The 20,627-nt window shown below is 33.6% G+C and overlaps 1 protein-coding gene across 1 annotated transcript; it reads left to right on the top strand.

Moving 5' to 3' along the window:
* Positions 1 to 1,934: 1,934 nt before the first annotated feature.
* LOC123657576 (homeotic protein antennapedia-like) lies at positions 1,935 to 19,997 on the top strand. Its single transcript, XM_045593101.1, has 2 exons — positions 1,935 to 2,752; positions 18,997 to 19,997. Exons 1-2 carry the CDS (start codon positions 2,092 to 2,094, stop codon positions 19,245 to 19,247), a joined length of 912 nt encoding a protein of 303 aa, XP_045449057.1. The 5' UTR covers positions 1,935 to 2,091; the 3' UTR covers positions 19,248 to 19,997.
* Positions 19,998 to 20,627: the final 630 nt, after the last annotated feature.

Below are 20,627 nucleotides of genomic sequence, written 5' to 3'. Positions count from 1 at the left end.
ACAGATCAAAAAAAATAGATTACGAGTAGGTTTCGACTAACTAAAACATTTTTAGGCATTTTGCGAACCTATACTTAATACGAAATCATTGCATTATAATATGATTAATCATCATTAGTTACTGATAAACGAGCTATAAATCATTTTTGATGCGATATTGTTTTATATGAAAATTGATAATAAATTTACTTTTTATTCAAACTTGAATCGAGTCAAGCGTTTTACGATTCAGAGATCGGTGTATCCTAATTGTAATCTTTTACAATAATCTCGAGTCGTCGTACGACTGAACTTGATTATTCATCTCTGAAGCAGGCTATCGTGCTTCGATTGATAAATAATATAATCGGCTCAATTACAAGTTCATATTTATCTAAAAATGTAAATATTTACATGGAACTAAGAGAGTATGAATTATTTATGACTAGTCAATTAAAGTGGTTCCGTTGTGTACCGCCACAAGAATAAATCTTAATGTCGAAATTTTTAATGAATCAAGATATTTTAACACAGAAACCCGTAGATTGAACGCAGCTAGTGGTTGGAATGTAAATGGAAATTGAAAATTAAAAAAATGCGAGGGTCGTCCCGCGTGGGGGGCTTCTAAATCGTAAATTTAAATTGTCCAACCCTCAACATGCAAATTTTTCGAATAGGCGTACTTTTCAATTGTGTCTTGGCACTAAAAAATGCAATTAGACGTTGTAGTTGCTTTAAATAGATTTTTATCTCCCATGAACACACGTGTATGTGCTAACTTTTTTAGTAAATAGAAGCATATTTATACATTACGGCAAGAAAAAGAACTTTCAAAATTTCATTTTCAAAAGTGAATACAACACTATAGGTAAAACTGCTAAAACAAATTTAAATTTTTTATTTTTTATAGTCATCTAAATTATTTTTAGTAAAATTATTGTCTACTAAGAGAATCACTCTCTAGACTTATCCGCCGAGTAGGCGGATTTAGGCCGCCATCATTAACTGTCGCTAATGAAGCATGAACTTTTGGCATTTACATAACTTAGTCAACTTTTGGGGGCGGTACAAGTTTCGAGTACCTACCTCTGCGCCATACGATTTTTTACCTAATACTTGAGTTTAACATACCGTATTAAAAAATACACGACGGCGTGACTTTTGAACGACGTGCTGAACAGTTTTTCAGTAGCGAAGAAGTTGCGAATGCTCGTAAACAAGATTATCTGTGGACACGTCTCAAGCAGGCCGGAGATATTGTCTAAAATGAGCTTTTTTTCTCTATATTAGCAGAAGTTTTATTAGCTGAGCTACTTGGTAAATTCTAGTAGCTGACATATTAAGTACGTCATAAATTGTATGCTTTAGAACCGGTAGTATTAGATTCGACGATAAAGACAAGGTATCAAGTGTTCGTCAAGATACAAATTGACGTCAGTGTAATGTTACATCGTTGGGCAGCGGCACGGTTGTCACTCATGCTCCATCAACTGCTGCGAAATGTCGAGGATATGACATCGGGTCAGCCACGTGTCTTTCAAGACGTGACATTATTTCATCATTCTGTCTCATTTTTGAGGAATGTGCCTTCCTTTCTTACAAAGACGAGATTCTAGCTTCAAATATTCCCTAATTTACCATTCAGTTATTAGTAACGTAGGAGGGCCTTGTTGCTATTATGTCTACACTAATAGGCGTTTACTTAAAGCGAATGCGATTTTATAACAACATGTGTGATCTCTATAGTAAGCAGTTCATTTTGTAGAGTATATAGTTAGTCCCGTGGCAACACGAGTAGTCTACCATAACTATCCGTAAGATAATTTCATAGTGAATTAATTTAGAATTTAATTCCTCGAATTAATTAAAACAATTGGCTTGTACAAAACTAATAGCATCAACCCGGTCCTTTCAGATTCGCCGAGATACTGATGAGGATACACCGTCCGCTGGGTCATCGTGACACATTTGCAGTGGGATCAATCGCTGCTGTGTAGTGAATGGAATCCGAAGTGTTTGTGTAGTGACTGATATCGTGATAGTGTCGGCCTTTGCGGCCGAAAACCTGCGACGGAAGATACGGACGCGAGCCACGCGGGCTGCAGGCCCGCGATGAGCGCCAACAACTGCGACAGCATGACATATTTCTCTAACGCATACATGCCAGACATGAGGAACGGTGGCGGACACGAGCATCAACAAGCACACGCGCACTATGGCGCTGTGCCGCAACAGGGTCACGAGATGGAAGGATGCGATCAGCAGCTCAGGCCAGCTCAGCATCATTACCCCGCGCAACCAGCACCCGGTATGCCGTACCCAAGGTTTCCACCCTACGATAGGTTGGGGTACTATCAACAAATGGAACAAAATGGGTATCGACCTGATAGTCCATCTCAGATGGGACACATGGGTCCAAAAACCGACGGCTATGGCCCGAACGGTCACCAGCCCCCGACTCCCGCAGTATATACGTCGTGCAAGCTACAAGCAGCGGCAGCAACGGCAGGCGGAGTGCCTGGTAGTCCCCCCTTAGAGCAGGCACAACAGATGCCTCATCACATGCATCCGCAGCAACATATGGCACAGCATGGGATGCCCCCGCACCAGCAACACCTCATGTACCCTGTGGACGACATGCAGCATCAGACACAGATGCCTCCCATGCATCAACAGTCAATGCACGCGCAGCAGGCACCTCCTCAACAACCCCCGCCAAATACCAACGCGTCGCTGCCTAGTCCACTCTACCCTTGGATGCGAAGTCAGTTCGGTAAGTGTTAAATCCTTTTTTCTGCCATACACACATTCTTCATTGATAATAGTAACAAAGCGATCTCTTTTGAAAGTGAAACTTATTTGTAAAAAAAAAAATTGCACAATAGTATAAACAGGTAGCAAAAGTAATACAAAGTAATTTGCAAATTCATTTATACTCCACGTGCGCATTGATGACGAACAAAAGTGCCAAAAACAATGCCGTCCGCTCTAATCCCGGGTTATTTATGGCCTGAACAAGCATTCAAAAGGAATTTCACTTTTCATAAAATTTACAACTTCTAATACAAAAGCGCTCACCTTCTGTTTAGCTGACGCCGATCGTGAACAATGCGGTTTCGAGTTGCGCTACCGTCTCCTACTGTTTTTGAATTAGTCTAAGATTTAATTTATGGGTAGGTCGCAAATTTTACTCTATTGTGATCTATTACGTCATTGAAATTGTCCTAATGCAGTGCAATTTTAGTTTGCCTCGTACAGCCGCGCGGTGCTGCTACTTACACTAATGGCAGCGTGCTTAACAATCCTTGAAGATCGCGAGTGATGTTTAAGTGGAGTAGTGATATGTATTATCATAAAGTATTTTAGATATATTACAGTGAAAGTAATAGTAATAGGATATAGTGAAGTTATATTGATACAAACATTTATTTATTAAGAAGTTATGTTTCGAATACAGGTATTTTTTTTTCCATATTAATGACTTGTAGTGTATTAATTTTTATAGAAAATTGTAGTAAATTGAATTATAACTTAATATAATTAACGTTAAAACGGGGAAATTACATTTGTTATTTTAGGCTTCAACGCATTTACTCTTACTTTTATTAGCCACTTGTAATTAAAATTTATTAATCAATTTGTGGGTACACTGAGCATTATACGAGTATTACAATTTTTTTCTTGATTAACATAATTATATTATTTTTGGAAATAAGTACACGAAAATGTATGTATACTTTAATGCTCACTATTATTAAATTAATCAACAAATTTCAGTCATTAGTGAATAAAGTGTATAAAGGATTTAGACATGTGTCGAAGTATTTCATTAGATTTCCTGATTAAATTAATTTTTATTTTCTTATATGTTTCTTCATTATTCTTATTATTATTTCTTCCAGATATTTATTCATATTTATTTTGAAGAATATACATTTGTTTTAAAGTATACTTTAGTCTCAGTTTTATAAGTTCAATTATCTAATTGTAAGTTTTATTATACCACTACCGCTGTGGTGTAATGATGAACGCGTGAAGGAGCCTTAATACTGACGGTTGCGGGTTCGATACCCGCCCGGCATGGATTTTTATATTTGTACAAATATTTCTATCCAGTTTGAATGTTTGTCCTTGTGGGTCTCTCCATCCTGCCTGGGAGAGCATTTTAAGCTCTCGGTCCCGATTGTTATCAAAAATACCTGATACCAAATTACTCATAGTAGGGAATATATCCGCCAACCCGCAGCGGAGCATTTTTCATACGGATTCCGAACCAATTTGAGAATATTCTATCGCCTATGTTCATAATGTAGAATTCTAATGGTAAAAGAATTTTTCAAATCGGTCCAGTACTTTCAGAGCCTATTCAATCCAATCAAACAAACAATCAAATTTATCCTCTTTATTATATTAGGATAGAAATACTATACATTTACCTTATACCGGTCATTTGTGTTTAGATTAACTAAACAATTTTCTTGATGACCGTATATCGCAATCGGGCAGTTGAACTGAATATTCTTCAATTGGAAGAAATTGATTAAGTCATTGTAAGTCATGCTTGTTATCTCAGTGGATTCCTTCGAAGATAAGACGTACTAGTTATGATATAGCTCTTAGAACCTCCTTAGATCAAATGAATTAATAAGAAGATTCGTGTATTTGATGTGACAGAGATTTATAATTATTGTAGGGTTTCATAGCGTGGCCAATAAAAGCATAAGAGTTGATGCATTAAGTCGAACAGTACGTCATATTTCATTTCAATTAATTTTGTGGTCTTCTTTGTCTTTCATTTTAAGTTATTTAAAATGTACTCAATTTGTTAAAATAATACATATATATATATAGCGATTGAGTTGACCTGATTTTGAAACGCTAGATATGTTTAGAATACTAGAGATTAAAAATATTTCTAATAAAATTCTAAAACTCTACAAAATTTAAATATTATAATACGTACTTATTCTTTTAAATTAAATGTTACCTTAATCGTTTATTAATTTATATGTAAGTACGCGAAGACAAATTGAGTTATATATTACTCAGAAGAAAAAAAAAACCATTCAATATTTTATTTTTTATTTTTTTGTCGATATAAAATGACATGAATTCCGTGTTTTTGATGTTTTATTTTATAATTACATACTAGCAATTAAATTTGTTTTAAATGTCAAAATCAAAAAGTTACTTATTCATTTTTTTTATTTATTATTTTCACCTAGATATATTCCTTGAAATGTAAGAAATTAACTTATAAATAAAGTAATTATCTTATTAAGATTAAAAGTAATTGGGACACTTGTATCGAGTGCAAAAAGACATACACCTAAAAATTATCTCGAACTATAAAAAGGGTACTTAAGAAGCTTCAAGAAGCAGACGACAATATAGTTAACAAATGAAAAATTCAGTCTACTTCGTACGGTAGCGTATATCCACTTAAAACCACGTTCAAACTCCTCATGTACACTTGAAAACTATATCATTAATAATCTTAGAAATTCGTCTGCCAGTTAGAAAAAAAATCGACCAATGGGAACGCGGCTTATGTTGTTTTAAAATAGATCGCTTCGTTCGAAACAGACAAGTCGTTAATCATTGAGGAACAGTATCTTACACCTATTACTAATATGTAATAATATACAACTGCTCACGGGTTTATGTACATACAGCTTGTTTAGACTGAATAGGATATCATATGACCAATTAAGTAGTCATTCTTGATATAGCTTTCAGTGATTCTTTTTCTTTAGCAGATTATAATAGGATTAATTCCTAATAAATTTAACTTTATACAACTGTATATAAATATATTAAATAAGTATCACTTAATATTCTCATCTATACTAATGCTATAAAATGGAAACTATTTGATTTTAAGTTTGGTTTTAATAGATAAACTCGAAAACTACTGGACTAATATAAAAAATTCTTACATGATTCTGACATAGGCTATATTTTGATGAGAAACAATGGAATAGCCAAAATCGCGTAACTGACACAATTGAACTCGCGAACAGAAAGCTAGTTATCAATAAAAGCAGATTAGCGGCAAAGCGGTCGAGTAAAAGAGAAAGTTTAGAAAATAACTAATTTAGTACATATTATAATACTGGCCAGTAATAAAACTAAAAAGAGGCATGTTTTGGATTTTTTAAATTATATTAATAATTTGTTGTCATTGCAAGCTTTATTGACTAACGGCATAGAAAGATAGAGTTACCTAGTCGAGAGAAGGTAGACCGCGATAAGTCGGCGCAAATCGAGGTGGAAATAGAAATATAATGGAAATCGCCTCCCCTACCCCTCGACACCACCCCTCCGCATACAATGCCGAATGAACGACTTGTTACATTTCATTGTTCAGTTATCAGCCCGAAGGCTTTTGTGAAGGCCCGATGATTGAATACAAGAATTTGTTTCGGTGCCTGCTTCTGATTTTCTACGTTTGCGAATGAAAGCTTAGATCGCTTGGTATTAGGGAGAACGATTGTTCGTGAGGCCGTATTGAAAACTCAGTTTTCAGAACTAAAATATAATCTCTTGAAGTAAAGAAAATAAGATCAATTATTTCTATTATTTGATAAAAAAAAATATTTAATATGATTATATATATCAATATAACTAAGGCTTTCTAAGCACTAGCATACCAAGACTATCAACTATATAATAATACATACATTTGCCTTGAACTGGTATCGAACCCGTGATGCTTAAGTGATTCAATTGCTGCAACCACTGTGCGAATAATTTAATAAATTAAAGAATTTTCGTAACATTGTTGTGTAGTTTTCTTTTTTATGGACAACGATTGTATTATCTTGATTAATAGACTTTGGCAGACGAATTAATTAATAATAATTAATCATTATAATAACGGGATTTACAAGTCATCAAACTAGGGATTAACGTACAAATTACAGTAATTATTATTGAATATGCCATCCCAACCCAACTTTTATTACGGTAGGTATCTTTTTGTATATCACTACTAGGCAAAGGTCATAAAAGAAGAATAATATAGCTAGCTACGCTCCACGGTTTTACCTGCGTATTTCAGATTCCACTGATATTCCTAATTTTTTTTGTAGTTTTAACGAAAATAAATAAATAAATAAATAAACATTCATCCATCCATCCTTACAAACTTTTCCATTTATAATTTAAGCAGGTTTAGTAGTGTGTATTTATGTTATGAATTTCTATAAAATTAAGTAGATTTATAATAGGTATGATATTTTTCTGTATTATGTACGATAGCCTTCATAGGTATTAAGCACATCAAACTCACACAACAATAAGTTACTTAAGCTATAATCAATACGGATTAACTTTGTTTTGGTTCACGATCGATAACATCTAAAACTACAAAAGTAAGAAGATAAAAATACTATTAAAATATATTAAAGTCATAAATTTTTTATTCAGAGGTGACATGGACTATAAAACGTCATGTCCGCGAATCAAAATAGCGGAACATTAGTCATAGGGATATATAAATAGAGGAAATGTAGGAACAGAATGGAAACGCGCGTATAGTTTTCCGTATTTTCCGATCGGAACCATTTACCTAGCAGTGATAAGAGCCATTGTGGATTTCATTCACAATTGATCGATTGTCGATTGTCGCTTTAACAATGACGATGAATGCCGCCTCAGATTGAAGTTCCGTTTCTTTACTAACGTCGGGCTCCCCTTCAATCTTTGTACGCATGAAAGCAACTTATTTTATCGAAAGTTTGATGAAATTACGAAGACGTTTCTGTGGTGTCGTTAAATTAATTTATAAGTAAAATAATTTAAAGTAAATTTCAATTTAATTTTTAATAAAATAATATTTTGAATATAGGTATTGTAGGTAGGTACTTAAAGTTAACGGGAATGGTGTTACGTGACTACGGATGCTAAAATTTTTAAACGTAAAAAAGTTAATTTAGACAATAGTATAATGAATTCAAACAAAGTAAAACCTTTAAAGAAATTTATGAATATGCAGATACTTATTTTTATATTTTAATAAATATCTAATTACTATATCGCTTGTTGGTATGCATATATAAGTACTTATTTGAATCATTTCCTTAATAATTACCAACATTACCTAATAAATTATTGCAACAAAAAAAAAATAAAGATATATATTCGTTTCACAATCAGTGACTATTGAAATACGCTATACTAAAGTATGTATAGGTTTGATATGCATATTTAGTTAATGTGTTTCTACAAAAAATATTCTTTTTGTAAAGTCCCCTTATTTACACGTGGTATTATTTGCATATTTTTTTTTCATTCAGAGGGGTGCAGTGACTGTAAAAATACAATTCTAATTTCGTTCACCGCTAGTTCCGGTGCGGCCCGGTTCGGCCCGGTAGTGCCTCAGACGTTGAAGGATGGTTTTAGCTCTTCTTGTTATTTTTGTGTTCAAAGACGCCGAAACAGGATATAGAAAATAGTAATACTTTTTTTAGATTAATGCTTTAAAATAATTATTATAATACAATTCAAGGGTTCATTAATTTATTTGTTGTTTTAAATAAGGGTAATTAGTATATTAGTATTAATAAGGAAAATTACTTCTATAAAAAAAATAATTCTTTGTAATAAAACATCTTTTTTAGTATTTCTTTTAATACCTTTGTTAGTAAATTGCTATTTTCTTGCACCAATCGTATTTTTTTATTCACGAACCTTATATACTTTCTAGTTTAAAGCTTTACGTAACAGTTCCACTCTTGATTATTAGATGGCGCTGATACGAAAAAAATAATTCCAAGAAAGCTCTCGCCTTTTGAAAATAATCTGAAAACACGTATTTAAAATGTACACTTATCATATATTTTTGCATCATATCAATGTATATTGGTGTTTTATTTGCGTTATTACAAAAAAGGATAAGAGCATTAAAAATTCGTTCTGATATATAAACTATTTCTATTAAAAAAATCTTAGATATTATGTACATAAGTATAATAATGAAACAAAAAATTTGGGATCTTATTAAAAAACCATTATATCCTATAATTACACGCCTACATCGAAACACGCCAATCCCATTAATTTATGTCCGACGATGGAAGAACGCACACAGCGGTGAAAAGGCTGAACGCACGTAAAGAAAAAAATTTATCATAATATTTGTGTTGCCATATAAAAATTAATACTTGTGACATAAATTTTACATATTTATTTAATACACATTAAATTAATGTCGTTATGATTAATGAACATTGAAGTCCTTTTTATATAACAAAAAAAATACTTACTGTTTATTTATTAATAGCGCCACCCGCGAATCAAAGCGCGTCATGTTTTTTTTTGGCTTTGACAATTATTCGCATTTTAAAATAGGAAAAAAAGTCTTATATGCATACGTCTTAATAATTCATTTTGGTAAATACGTTTACATAGTCTACCTGCGTTATTATGCAAAATCTGAATTGCCACCAGCAACAGTCTTGAGTCGTTTTTGATTTAAGTCTTTTACGCCGAGTTGCACGAAACAAAATTAAAATTTAAGTAGAGATTAAACTAATTTAATCTCAAGAATTTCATACAATTCTTGTGATTAAATTAGTTTAATCACTACTTAAATTTAAATTTCTTTTCGTGCAACTCGGCGTTAAAGTAGCGCTTTTGTGTATTTTTGACATCTATAGTAAGACCAGATCAGATTATCACATCAAATCGGTTTTACTATATCAAAGATATCGATATCGATATACCTATATATACAAAAAAATAAATAAAAAATAACCGTAAATTAAGTTTTTATATTATAAAGATTTCATTTTGTTTTGAAAATTAAACTTTTTTTTTTGTTATTACGAGACAATGGTTATATACATACGTAGATTTGTACATACATATTTCAAGATTTAATTGAAAAGGTTAGAATGTACGCTTAAAATATATACAATAGGTTAACTTAAAATAGTTAAACATTTTAATCGTAATAAATAGTTCGTAGTCAGCACTTTATCGTTACTTAGCGTGTTGCCCCAAAACATCAACTACGTTACGTCGTGAAATTGACTAAACTGCAAACTTCGAAATAAAGTTTTGTTCTATTATCTGGCAACATTCTGAGAAAAGGTCTGTCTCTCTCACTCCCGATAGTGCTGTCCCTCTTTAACACAAAGTTCGGATAGCTTGGCCTACATTAATTAAACGTCGGGTTAGAATGCCAATCACACTTTGACCGCCGGTAAGCCGATGAAGCCGAACTTATTATGTGGTATTAAAATTCAATTTTCGAACCCAAAGCATTTCGAATTGAAATGGATGTATTACACATCCAATCATTAGTGTATAAAACGCCATATATTTAATAGGTATCCGTAACTTGTCTGATGATCTATTATTATGGTTAATTATAATATCGACATACCTACTTACATGTAATTGACTACGTAATTTAATAATACTGTCATTAGTGAAATAAAAAAAGTTTCGTATCACATGGCGCTTACACATGTGCAAGTCGACGGGGGCGCATAAATCATAACGTATCATAGTTATTCTTATATGTAGTCATATCGACGAGAGGGAAAAAAGCCCTCGTTTCCTGCCCGGGGATCACACATGACCGGGCTGTCTATCTGCCAGACCCGTGTCAAATATTCTCTGGAGCGGAGACCGCCCCCAGGCGTCCGGTCAGGGAGCCTCCAGGGGCCTGCCTTCCCGCGGCGAACCTCATCTCGGACCCTTAATGCGTTGCGTTCGTAGATTACGAGATGAATTTTTACGTGTGTCTACGTAACCCCTATCCGCGACTGACATTGAACGCTCTCAATATAAATGTAATACGCGTAATCTTCGACCAGAAAAGCTTGCGTAGTCAGTATTGTTCGTGATTGAATACTTTCTATTTCATTAAGATTTTCGCGTTCATGACGGGCGTTGAAAAATCACCCTCGCCAACACCTTTCATAACTTTTCGCTTCGTGATCCGAAGCAATTACTCATTTTCTATCGCCTTCTCAAATATTCATTCTTGTTTTCCTACAGCAAATTATTGTAATGGCTCCGGCGGACTGTAATTAGACCAAGGAAGGGAGCAACGTTATTTTTTTAAAATACATAGCCACCTTTCGATTATCTAAAAGCGCTATTAGTTTATTGCTCGTCTATTTAATTACTTTAATAAAAAAATGGACGTAAAAACGTAAGTACGGATCGAAACGGTATAAAATATTGGTTCGAAATTAATTACACGCGTAGGTAGTGTGGGTGGCGAGTGGCGGCGTAAATGGCTCGGTGGCTTGGACGGGTAGGATGTCGCGTCGACAGGCAGAGCCGGGCGGCGAACGAAACTCGCCAGCCTAACAAAGACGTCACCGGCCGTGGCTGCGACGCGGAGTTATGGCATCCATTGTGCGCAACAATACCCAACAAACGAGTTTGTATAAGCTATTAGGTACGCGCATTAATATATATTTTTTGTTCGCCTGAAAATTTAGCATTCCATTACGAGGGAGAGAAATGAAACGCCCGCCGCATGAATTATATTAAAATATATTTGAATATTTCATTTGACACCTTTTTTTTGCGGGCGGAATTTCGTTCAATCCCCGACTCGAGTCGCGTAATTTTTAGCGTACACCGAAGCGAAATTTTCGGTGAATAACATTCCATTTCGGATGCGAAACACGACGGGAATCAGCGTCGACACAACACTGACTGATGGCTATGTATTCGCGATATAAATTCTTTTCGAGGTCCGACCAAATGTGTTTTGTTATGATTTTTGATTACATCCGTACAATACGTTTTCCTCCATATTAATAAGAGTAGCTTGATTTGACAAGCTTTTGATCTTTACAACTGTCTTTTACATAACATATCTTTTACATATTAATAACAAACTGTTAAGAGCCACTAATTCTAAATATTAAAGAAGAAAGAACAAATAATTCTTTAAATATATATATATATATATATATATATATATATATATATATATATATATACACATATAGGTAGTTCTCTTCTCTTATCTCTCTCTAAGATATACTTATCAATCGATCGATTCAGCCTGTAACATTCCATTGTTTGGCTTAGGCTTCCTTACCCGAGTAGAAAAGGATCGGAGCATAACCTGAGCGGGAATCAAACCTGCAAACCACCTAAGGCGCGTACGCGCGCGGCGCGTGTGTCATACACGCACCACTACACCAGAGCGGTTGTTAAAGATATACTAAATAAAATTCAAAATAAAAAATACTTTAATACATCAACTCTAGTTATCATACAATAACCCAGTAAGTACACCTATACCCGAACAAACAAATTATCAACCGTATTTTCTATGTTGCCGTTTCTTGTTTTAATCTTTAAATTAAAGAAATAAACTTTTAAAGGGCAAGACAACAATAAATCCATCGAAAGGAAGTGAACCTTTTTGTTTCTTCGGACATTAAACAAAGAACAATAGTATATAGTAGGTATGTACATATCACTATACTATGGGTCATTAGGGCCTCCGTATATAAATACACGTAGACTGTGCCCGCCCAACGTCTATGATTAATGAATATCAAAACATGAAAGGCGCTGGTTTTTCTTTTTACCATTTCGTTCGAAATAATCCAAGTTTGTTATTGTTTTCGAATTGTAATTACTACTTCGTACAAGTGATATATAAGTAGGTAGCGTTTAGGTAGGTTTTGTGATGTTTTGTGATGTTTTGTTATTGTTTTTGTTATAGCATAATTTATATTGGATTTTTCGCTATACTGGATACGTATATGCGGTAAAAAGGAAATCTAATATATAAAATTCTCGTGTCGAGGTGTTTGTAGGTAAACTCCGCCGAAACGGCTTGATCGATTTTCATTAAATTTTGTGTGCATATCGAGTAGGTCTGAGAATCGAACAACATCTATTTTTCATACCCCTAAGTTATAAGGGGGGGGGGGGGGGGGGTTTAAGAGGGTACATAAAATATAATGAAATTTTGTGTGCATATCGGGTAGGTCTGAGAATTGGCCAACATCTATTTTTCATACCCCTAAGTTATAAAGGGGGCGGGGGGTTAAGAGGGTCAATAAAATATGAAATTTTGTGTGCATATCGGGTAGGTCTGAGAATCGTACAACATATATTTTTCATACCCCAAAGTTATAAAGGGGGCGGGGGGTTAAGAGGGTTAATAAAATATAATCAAAATTTTGTGGGCATATCGGGTAGGTCTGAGAATTGGCCAACATCTATTTTTCATACCCTAAGTTATAAGGGGGGGGGGGGGGAGGATTGAGAAGGTTAACAAAATATATGACAAAACAACGTTTGCGGGGTCAGCTAGTAATAATATAACAATTTAGTGAATTAGTCGTATAAATTAGTCTATTTTAGAGTTTTTATTTTTATTTTTATGTGTGGTTTAGTCATCAAACTCGTAGATTGGTAGGTACTGACGATATCTGATCCTAAAGCCTGCCAAAAACCAATAATTTAAAATTGCTGTGTTTGCTTTAAAAATAATCTCACGCATCCTGGTACAAAAAAAGTCGTGAGACTAAACATGTCTTCGGAATATTTCTGTGATACAGTAGCGGCTGTTAGATTGAATATATATAAATATTCGAAACTTACAAAAATAAAGAAGAAATATAACATTTACACAAAGGTACGATGCTATTTATTGTTCTTCTTTATCTTTTGTTTTCATCGAAAAGCGTTTTACATCTTACTTGTTCAATAACAATTAAGCAAAGTTTGACCTTAACTTCCCAGCGCTCGCTTAAACCAGCAATTTTATTTACGACGTGTAAGCGTTTAAGAGAAATTGCATTAATATGAATACGTTTGATATCATGTACGGTGTTGCAATACACAGAACGGCGCATTAATTCCATAACGACATAAATAACAGACTCGACATAAAAATATTGAACTTAACTTACGAAAGAATAAAGTTATAATTCGATTGTTGCCACGTCGTGTTTTATTACGATTTCATTGCGTCCAAACGTATGAAATTGTAGGACATGAATTATGGATTGTCGATATCGCTTCAAGCTGTTGCTATGTTTTTTTTTTTCATATTCCTCTGGCGCGATACCGCAACGAATTAAATTAAAATCTCTTTTCACTTGTCATCCCTTGATGAATTCGATATTTAGGATTGTTTTTCTATGCGACGCTTATAAAACTTTACTTTTGTATGAGATTTAAACTAATAAATCTACGTCCTCTCCAATTTTCATATAATCGTGTACCTACGAATTGTCTTGTTCAATTGCTTTAAATTATGAGGTATCTGTGTCAATTCGTCGTTTAGCGTCAATGTCGATGTGAGATTTCGCAGAATAGGTACCCTTCTTCTTGATAAGGAAGTAGAAACCTAATTTTAGACTACACTGTTATGTTGTCTACTATTAAAGTTTTTGATATAAACTTTGTTTTTGTCTTTTCTTATATCTTCAAACAGAGAAATAGTGAGAATTTTGTAAATTTGTGTATACGTAAATGGTGATCTCCAGAATAACTGAGTTACTCTTACAGAAATATAAATACATACCTTCTATATTTTTTAACCGACTTCCAAAAAAGGAGGAGGTTCTCAATTCGACTGCATTTTTTATGTATGTTAGATCAGAACTTTTGACCGTGTGGACCGATTTCGACAAATTTTTTTTGATCGAAAGGTGGTGTGTGCCTATTGGTCCCATTTAAATTTATTTGAGATCTAACAACTACTTTTCGAGTTATATCTAATAATGCGTTTTTACTTGACGCTTTTTTCGTCGACCTACGTTGTATTATACCACATAACTTTCAACTGGATGTACCGATTTTGATAATTCTTATTTTGTTGGAAAGAGGATATCCCTAGTTTGGTACCATGATAAGGAAACCAGGATCTGATGATAGGATCCTAGAGAAATCGAGGGAAACTCTTGAAAATCCGCAATAACTTTTTACTGGGTGTACCGATTTTAATAATTTTTAATTTAATCGAAAGCTGATATTTGTCTTGTGGTCACATATAATCTTTGATAACGCGCAGTTACTTGACTATTTTTTCGTCGATCTACGTTGTATTACTCGTCGATGTAATTGAAGTCGTTTTTTTTTCGTTTGCGAGCAAACACAATTATTGCTTAGTTTGTTAAAGCAGAAAAACCGTTGCTTATAAACGTTTGAATTTCCTGAAATTGAAATGACATAGGTACTCAATGTTAACTCCCAATCATAGAATATTAGAAATAGGTTTTCATATTGTTATTTATAGCTCTACTAAAGTTTTCAATAGAAATAAAAAAATCCATTTCATTTATTTATAATTTCAAATTACAACTGTTTAACATTTTGAATCATTAATTTTTGTTACTGAATTTTTCGACCCTTAAATATAACGCCCTGCGCCCTATCGCGCACGTAATCAGTACAAATGCGATCCGAGATAGTATGAACCCGGTCAATATTTTAGCGCACACTTTATCCTGATAAATCGTACCTGACCCTTAGGTCTTGAGATTAGTTTGATAATCTTTAAGTAGTAACAAACCAAGTGTGAATACTAATTATGATTATAATATCATGAACATAATGTAAGGTGAAATAATTGTTTTAGACGTCGTTATTTCATCACAATATATAGACTATGACAATGTAGTACTTTTAGTTGTTCATTATTAAGCTACATATATATGCTTGCAGACTACTTATTTTTATTAAAATCGTAGAAAACATGTGGAATAACTGAAATTGAGTTAAATTATATTTATTTATCTTTCAGTTTCAGTCTTTCTAACGTTGAAGATAATTTTTAACAGATCCTGCAGACTCTATTACTACTAATTATTAATTCAATTACATAAATTTTAATTGAGTATTTCAGAAGATAATAGGGTATAGTATGGATTTAAATCTTTGTTATAAGTATTATTAAACAAAATTTAATACCCAATCAATTACTATATAATATAAATCAAACCATTATTATCTAACAATTTGTTTAGTACTCACTTTAAATAAAAGGAAGAAACCTGCATCTGTCTAGAATGAACGATACATCAATATGATGCAGTCCACCTTTCCACTTCCTCCTTTAATCGACTGTGGATTAAGCTCTTAGTCTTTTAAATTGGAAAATAATTCAGAATCTAAAATGAATAAACAATTGTTATAATAGTGATTAAATCAATTCCCTGATTCTCGATCTCACGCGTGTCTATGTTAGTTGTAGAGATCGACTTTGTTCCCCTGCTATGATTTATGCGCGCCCAGCGACACACAGCAGCGCGCCTGATGTGACGCCGTATGAAGACAGGGCAGACGGGCGAAATACTGCGTTTTATTTAAATGCTTTTTTTATTGATATTTGTTTTGTATTATATTAATTGTTATATTTTGTATATAATTAATTTTATATTCTTGTTGACAAAAGTTTGTCCACTGTCTTTATAAATTTATTTTATTATAAGTACCTATATACGTTGTAAATACGAAAGTTGCACTATGTGATTGAACTTTGAGAATTTTTTATATTTTTAAATTATTTTTATTTTTTTAAATATAAGTGAATCTAAGTATTATTTCATCAAATAACTAGTTATGTGTCACAGGGATAATGACATTGATATATCGTTAAAATAATAGCAGCTGTAAATTTGACGTCTATCGGTAAACGAGCAACATGTACCTTATTCACTGTTTGATCATTTTGTTCTCGATAATAGTGTTCCCGAAATTTCTATCTAGATTTCCGAGTAAGTCGAAACAGTCGATTTAAACGTTTAAGCATTTATTAGAGTAAATTAAGCGGTTTCTCCCGGCCGCGGGCGTCTTGCCCGCTTAGACGCGTCCTTAATGCTCTTATTACGTACGGTTTAAATCTGACGTCGGGATCATGTTTTATGCATCTGAGTGCGCGATGAAACCGCCAGTGTAATATATAAAGCCCGCTGGGAAGGGGATTTCATGAGCTGTATCGTATATGATTTTGCTTCACGTCTTTCGGTGGACGTAAAATTTAGTTTTAGCTGTGAATGCTGCTCGTATCGCCGTAAATATTGTTCGTTCTGTTGTATAAAACATTGAGGAAGGCTCTGTAGGTCATTTAGGTATTTTAACGTGTATTCTTGTCAAGTCAAAATATAGAGAAACTAATGTTCCCACTTCCAAATAATCTACTACCGCAGATTGCGAATAAATTAACAAAACAAGGAAATAATTGATTACTTATCGACGCAGACTTGTTGGCATTTATATTTATGTAGTTGAGATATTTGTTACAAATGAGTGCGATAAAGCTAATTGGTAATATTTTAATGACGAATAATCGTCAAGCAAAAGCTTTTGCATTCTTGAATGCGTCCCAAAATCCGGGTGCGGGTGCGATGAGGCTGTTATCAATTTCCTGAGCAACAAGTGGGCGATAATTTTGAAACCGGTGCAGTTCTGGTACTTGTACGGAACACTGAATCTTTCATGTTCTTTCAATATATACTCAAATGATTCACAATATGTTCAGTCGATTATTTCGTTTTTGATACTAAAGTAAACGTACTCTTTCAAGAAATAAAAAAAGGCGTTGTAAACATTTTACAAAGAGATTGTTTAGAGTGTCGAAATGCTAATAAGTTAACTGTGACCGTTGCGAATTAGTGGTTGAGTATTATCATTTACAATACTTGACGTTGTTTGTTCGGCTAAGCTGGAATTAAATACAGAACAGATCAAATCAGACATCGAGCTGATTTGTCAAACTGAAAGGTACAAAATGTCGCGTTAGTCATCGCCATGTTCATGTTGTTTTTCTAAGTTATGAATATTGTCTTTCTGGGAAACAGTGGCCGGGACGAGGTTATTCGCAGTGTAATCCAAGTTTCGTGTCGGATTTTCTTCGAAGTTCGCGTGTTTATCTTGTATTGCAAGTTGTTCGCGTGTTTCCGTTCAAACAAAAATAATTAACCGAGTTCAACGTTATAGACAACTTTGCGAAATTTCATTTTCGACCCCGAGTCTGTTTATAAATTGCTTCGTAACGTATATGTATCATTGTTATACTTACGTACATAATTATTGTTTGTAATAATTTTACTAGAAAAGTCATTGTTACTTAAACTTCAATGCAGTAAATTTCTAGAAATGAATCTCAAAGATCAACAATGAATCTTAATGCTCTACATTTTAGTTGCAATTTGTTATACTCTCAGTATTTCATTATTTATTTTTTTCTTCAAATTGTCTGTTCGGCATCAGTTTTGTCGTATATTTTCAATTTGAGACTTAAATTACGGAGTTCACGGCAGATTCTAAACGTGTATAATGGGTCTTCGTATCTTCTCAACGAATAATGGTTACAAAATGAAAAAGCCCTGAAGCGTCTTAAATTATTTTAATTGGCTTCGGTAGCAATGTGGCCGCATCTCCTCCGATATATGCGTATCGTTGGAGGTATATTTTATGACAGATCTCTGCAATATCGCCCGCATACAAACTATACTCATCTCAGCAATTAAATAAAATAATGATGTATGATTTATAAAATCTTTTACAATTTGGTGGACAGGAACTAGCATTAGGAATATCTTAAACCTATTTCAGACAATTATATTCCAGGTGCTTTATTTTGTTTATGTTTAAATAATTTTTACTTTACTCGTTTAAATGTTTAAAAATTCAGAAAAATTGTATTTTATTTGTTCCTGTTTAATTATTTTTTATATATATATATCTTAAAATTAAAAATAAAATTGAACACTAGGTCTACCTAATTTTAGTATTGTAGGTATAGTCGTTCTAACTCCGTATGATCCATTAAACTCAGTACCATCGACAGCCAAGAGAAATGTCGAACAAGCAAAAACAATTAACAAATTGATAAGCTCAGACCAATTTTCAATCAACTTCGCCGGCAGTGTTCGCTTTTACAAATAACCACCATTTGTCAGAAATGCCTATGCAGTTTTTAACGTTATGTTAATAGCGGGTCTGGCCTGTTAAATCATATGCGATATATTTTTTTGGAATTTAATAACGTTTATCCTTATCATATTTCAGAACGGAAGCGGGGACGGCAAACGTACACCCGGTACCAGACGCTCGAGCTAGAGAAAGAGTTCCATTTTAACCGGTACCTGACGCGAAGGAGACGAATCGAAATAGCGCACGCACTCTGCCTCACCGAGCGCCAGATCAAAATCTGGTTCCAGAACCGGCGTATGAAATGGAAGAAAGAAAATAAGACCAAAGGCGAGCCCGGCTCCGGAGACGAACCGGACAACATGAGTCCGCCCACCTCGCCACAGTAAAAGCCTTTAGCTTAGTCGACGGTCCAAGTGAAGGATCGACCCGTTTCAGATTTAACCCAACGACATAACGTCGGTTCGTGTCCATTTATTTTCATATAAAGTTGTATTTTGTTCACCGAAAGGATGAATCTGAAGCGATCGATCCGGCGACCGAAGTTACTAGATCAGTTTAATTTGTATAAATTGTATGTTGAACTTTTCATGATAATATTACATTATAACTAATACGTAACTTAGTGACTTGGCATAAAGAGTGAGTGTGATGAAGAGATTTTTACAGTTGTTAAGTATAAATTAATTTATAGAACAATCTCAATACCAATAATTACCAAAAAAGCAGTGTCTATGATTAGTAAAACTGCAACAACGCTGATGTGATTGTTGACATTACGTACCTAGTTTGGATATTATTTAAAAACTGCAGTTAGTACGATGTTTCTCTCGTATATTTCCTTGACATTATGACAAAGTGCCTGTTTTTATTTTCCGTAAAGATTTTTCACAAATTTATAATATAATATGTACTTATCAGTTGAGGGAAGAACATTTTCTTTAATACTGGATATTATAATTTATCCGGCGCGAGCACTTTGTGACAAATTGATAAAGTCTATTAATATTGAATTTCAAAACCATAAGGACCTCTTATAATTAACCATTGATAAGAAGGCAGTTAGTAACGATATTGTTATTATTTAATATATTTGAAGTTTTATTTCTAATTAAGCTATCGAAATGCTATTTTGTACATATAAAAATGATAATTTTTAGATTTTATGATTATGTACAATTATTTTAGTGTGAATAATATAATAGATATGAACTTGGAAAGCAGCGACTAGTTCTGATCCGAGGTTACAGGAACTAGAATATTTATTTTGTGAATCTTCTCTGATTTTATCTCTTACTTCGTAGTTGGAAAGGCCAGTTGTACAAGTGCAATGTATACGATTTTTCGAAGACACATATACGTAATTATAACTGATAATAAATTCATAGGAAGTCTATTTAATATTATTATTAAACGTTGAAAGTGTTAAGCTCGAAACGTAACGTACATTTATTATTACGAACGGACGTGAGTTTGTAGCGTATTAATGATCAAAAAGGTTTTAATGAGAAAAAAAATATAATTATAAACTCGAGTATCGTGCATACAGAGAAATTCACTAATGATTGTAATTTTATTATAGTGGAAAAAAGTTACCTTCGATTCGTAGGTGCGGTGGGATCACCTTGGTTCCTTCATTCGAGCCTATACGGGATGAATCTAAGAGGGTACGGAAGTGTACACAGTATACCAAAGTTAGAAAATAAACTGATCGTTCAGTGTTACAGAGGTTCACACTTGTGGGCACATTTTTATTCGGCCATTTCAAA

This window comes from Melitaea cinxia, chromosome 11 (assembly GCF_905220565.1).
Source record: "Melitaea cinxia chromosome 11, ilMelCinx1.1, whole genome shotgun sequence".
NCBI classification, from domain to species: Eukaryota; Metazoa; Arthropoda; class Insecta; order Lepidoptera; family Nymphalidae; genus Melitaea; species Melitaea cinxia.
This window is presented reverse-complemented; position numbering and strand designations above follow the sequence as displayed.

What these genes read in the sequence shown, in the direction of transcription:
- LOC123657576 (XM_045593101.1), top strand. Translation starts at nt 2,092, where the DNA reads ATGAGCGCCAACAACTGCGACAGCATGACATATTTCTCTAACGCATAC. An exon ending in TTGGATGCGAAGTCAGTTCG is followed by an intron (nt 2,753 to 18,996) that starts GTAAGTGTTAAA and finishes ATCATATTTCAG; the next exon opens with AACGGAAGCGGGGACGGCAA.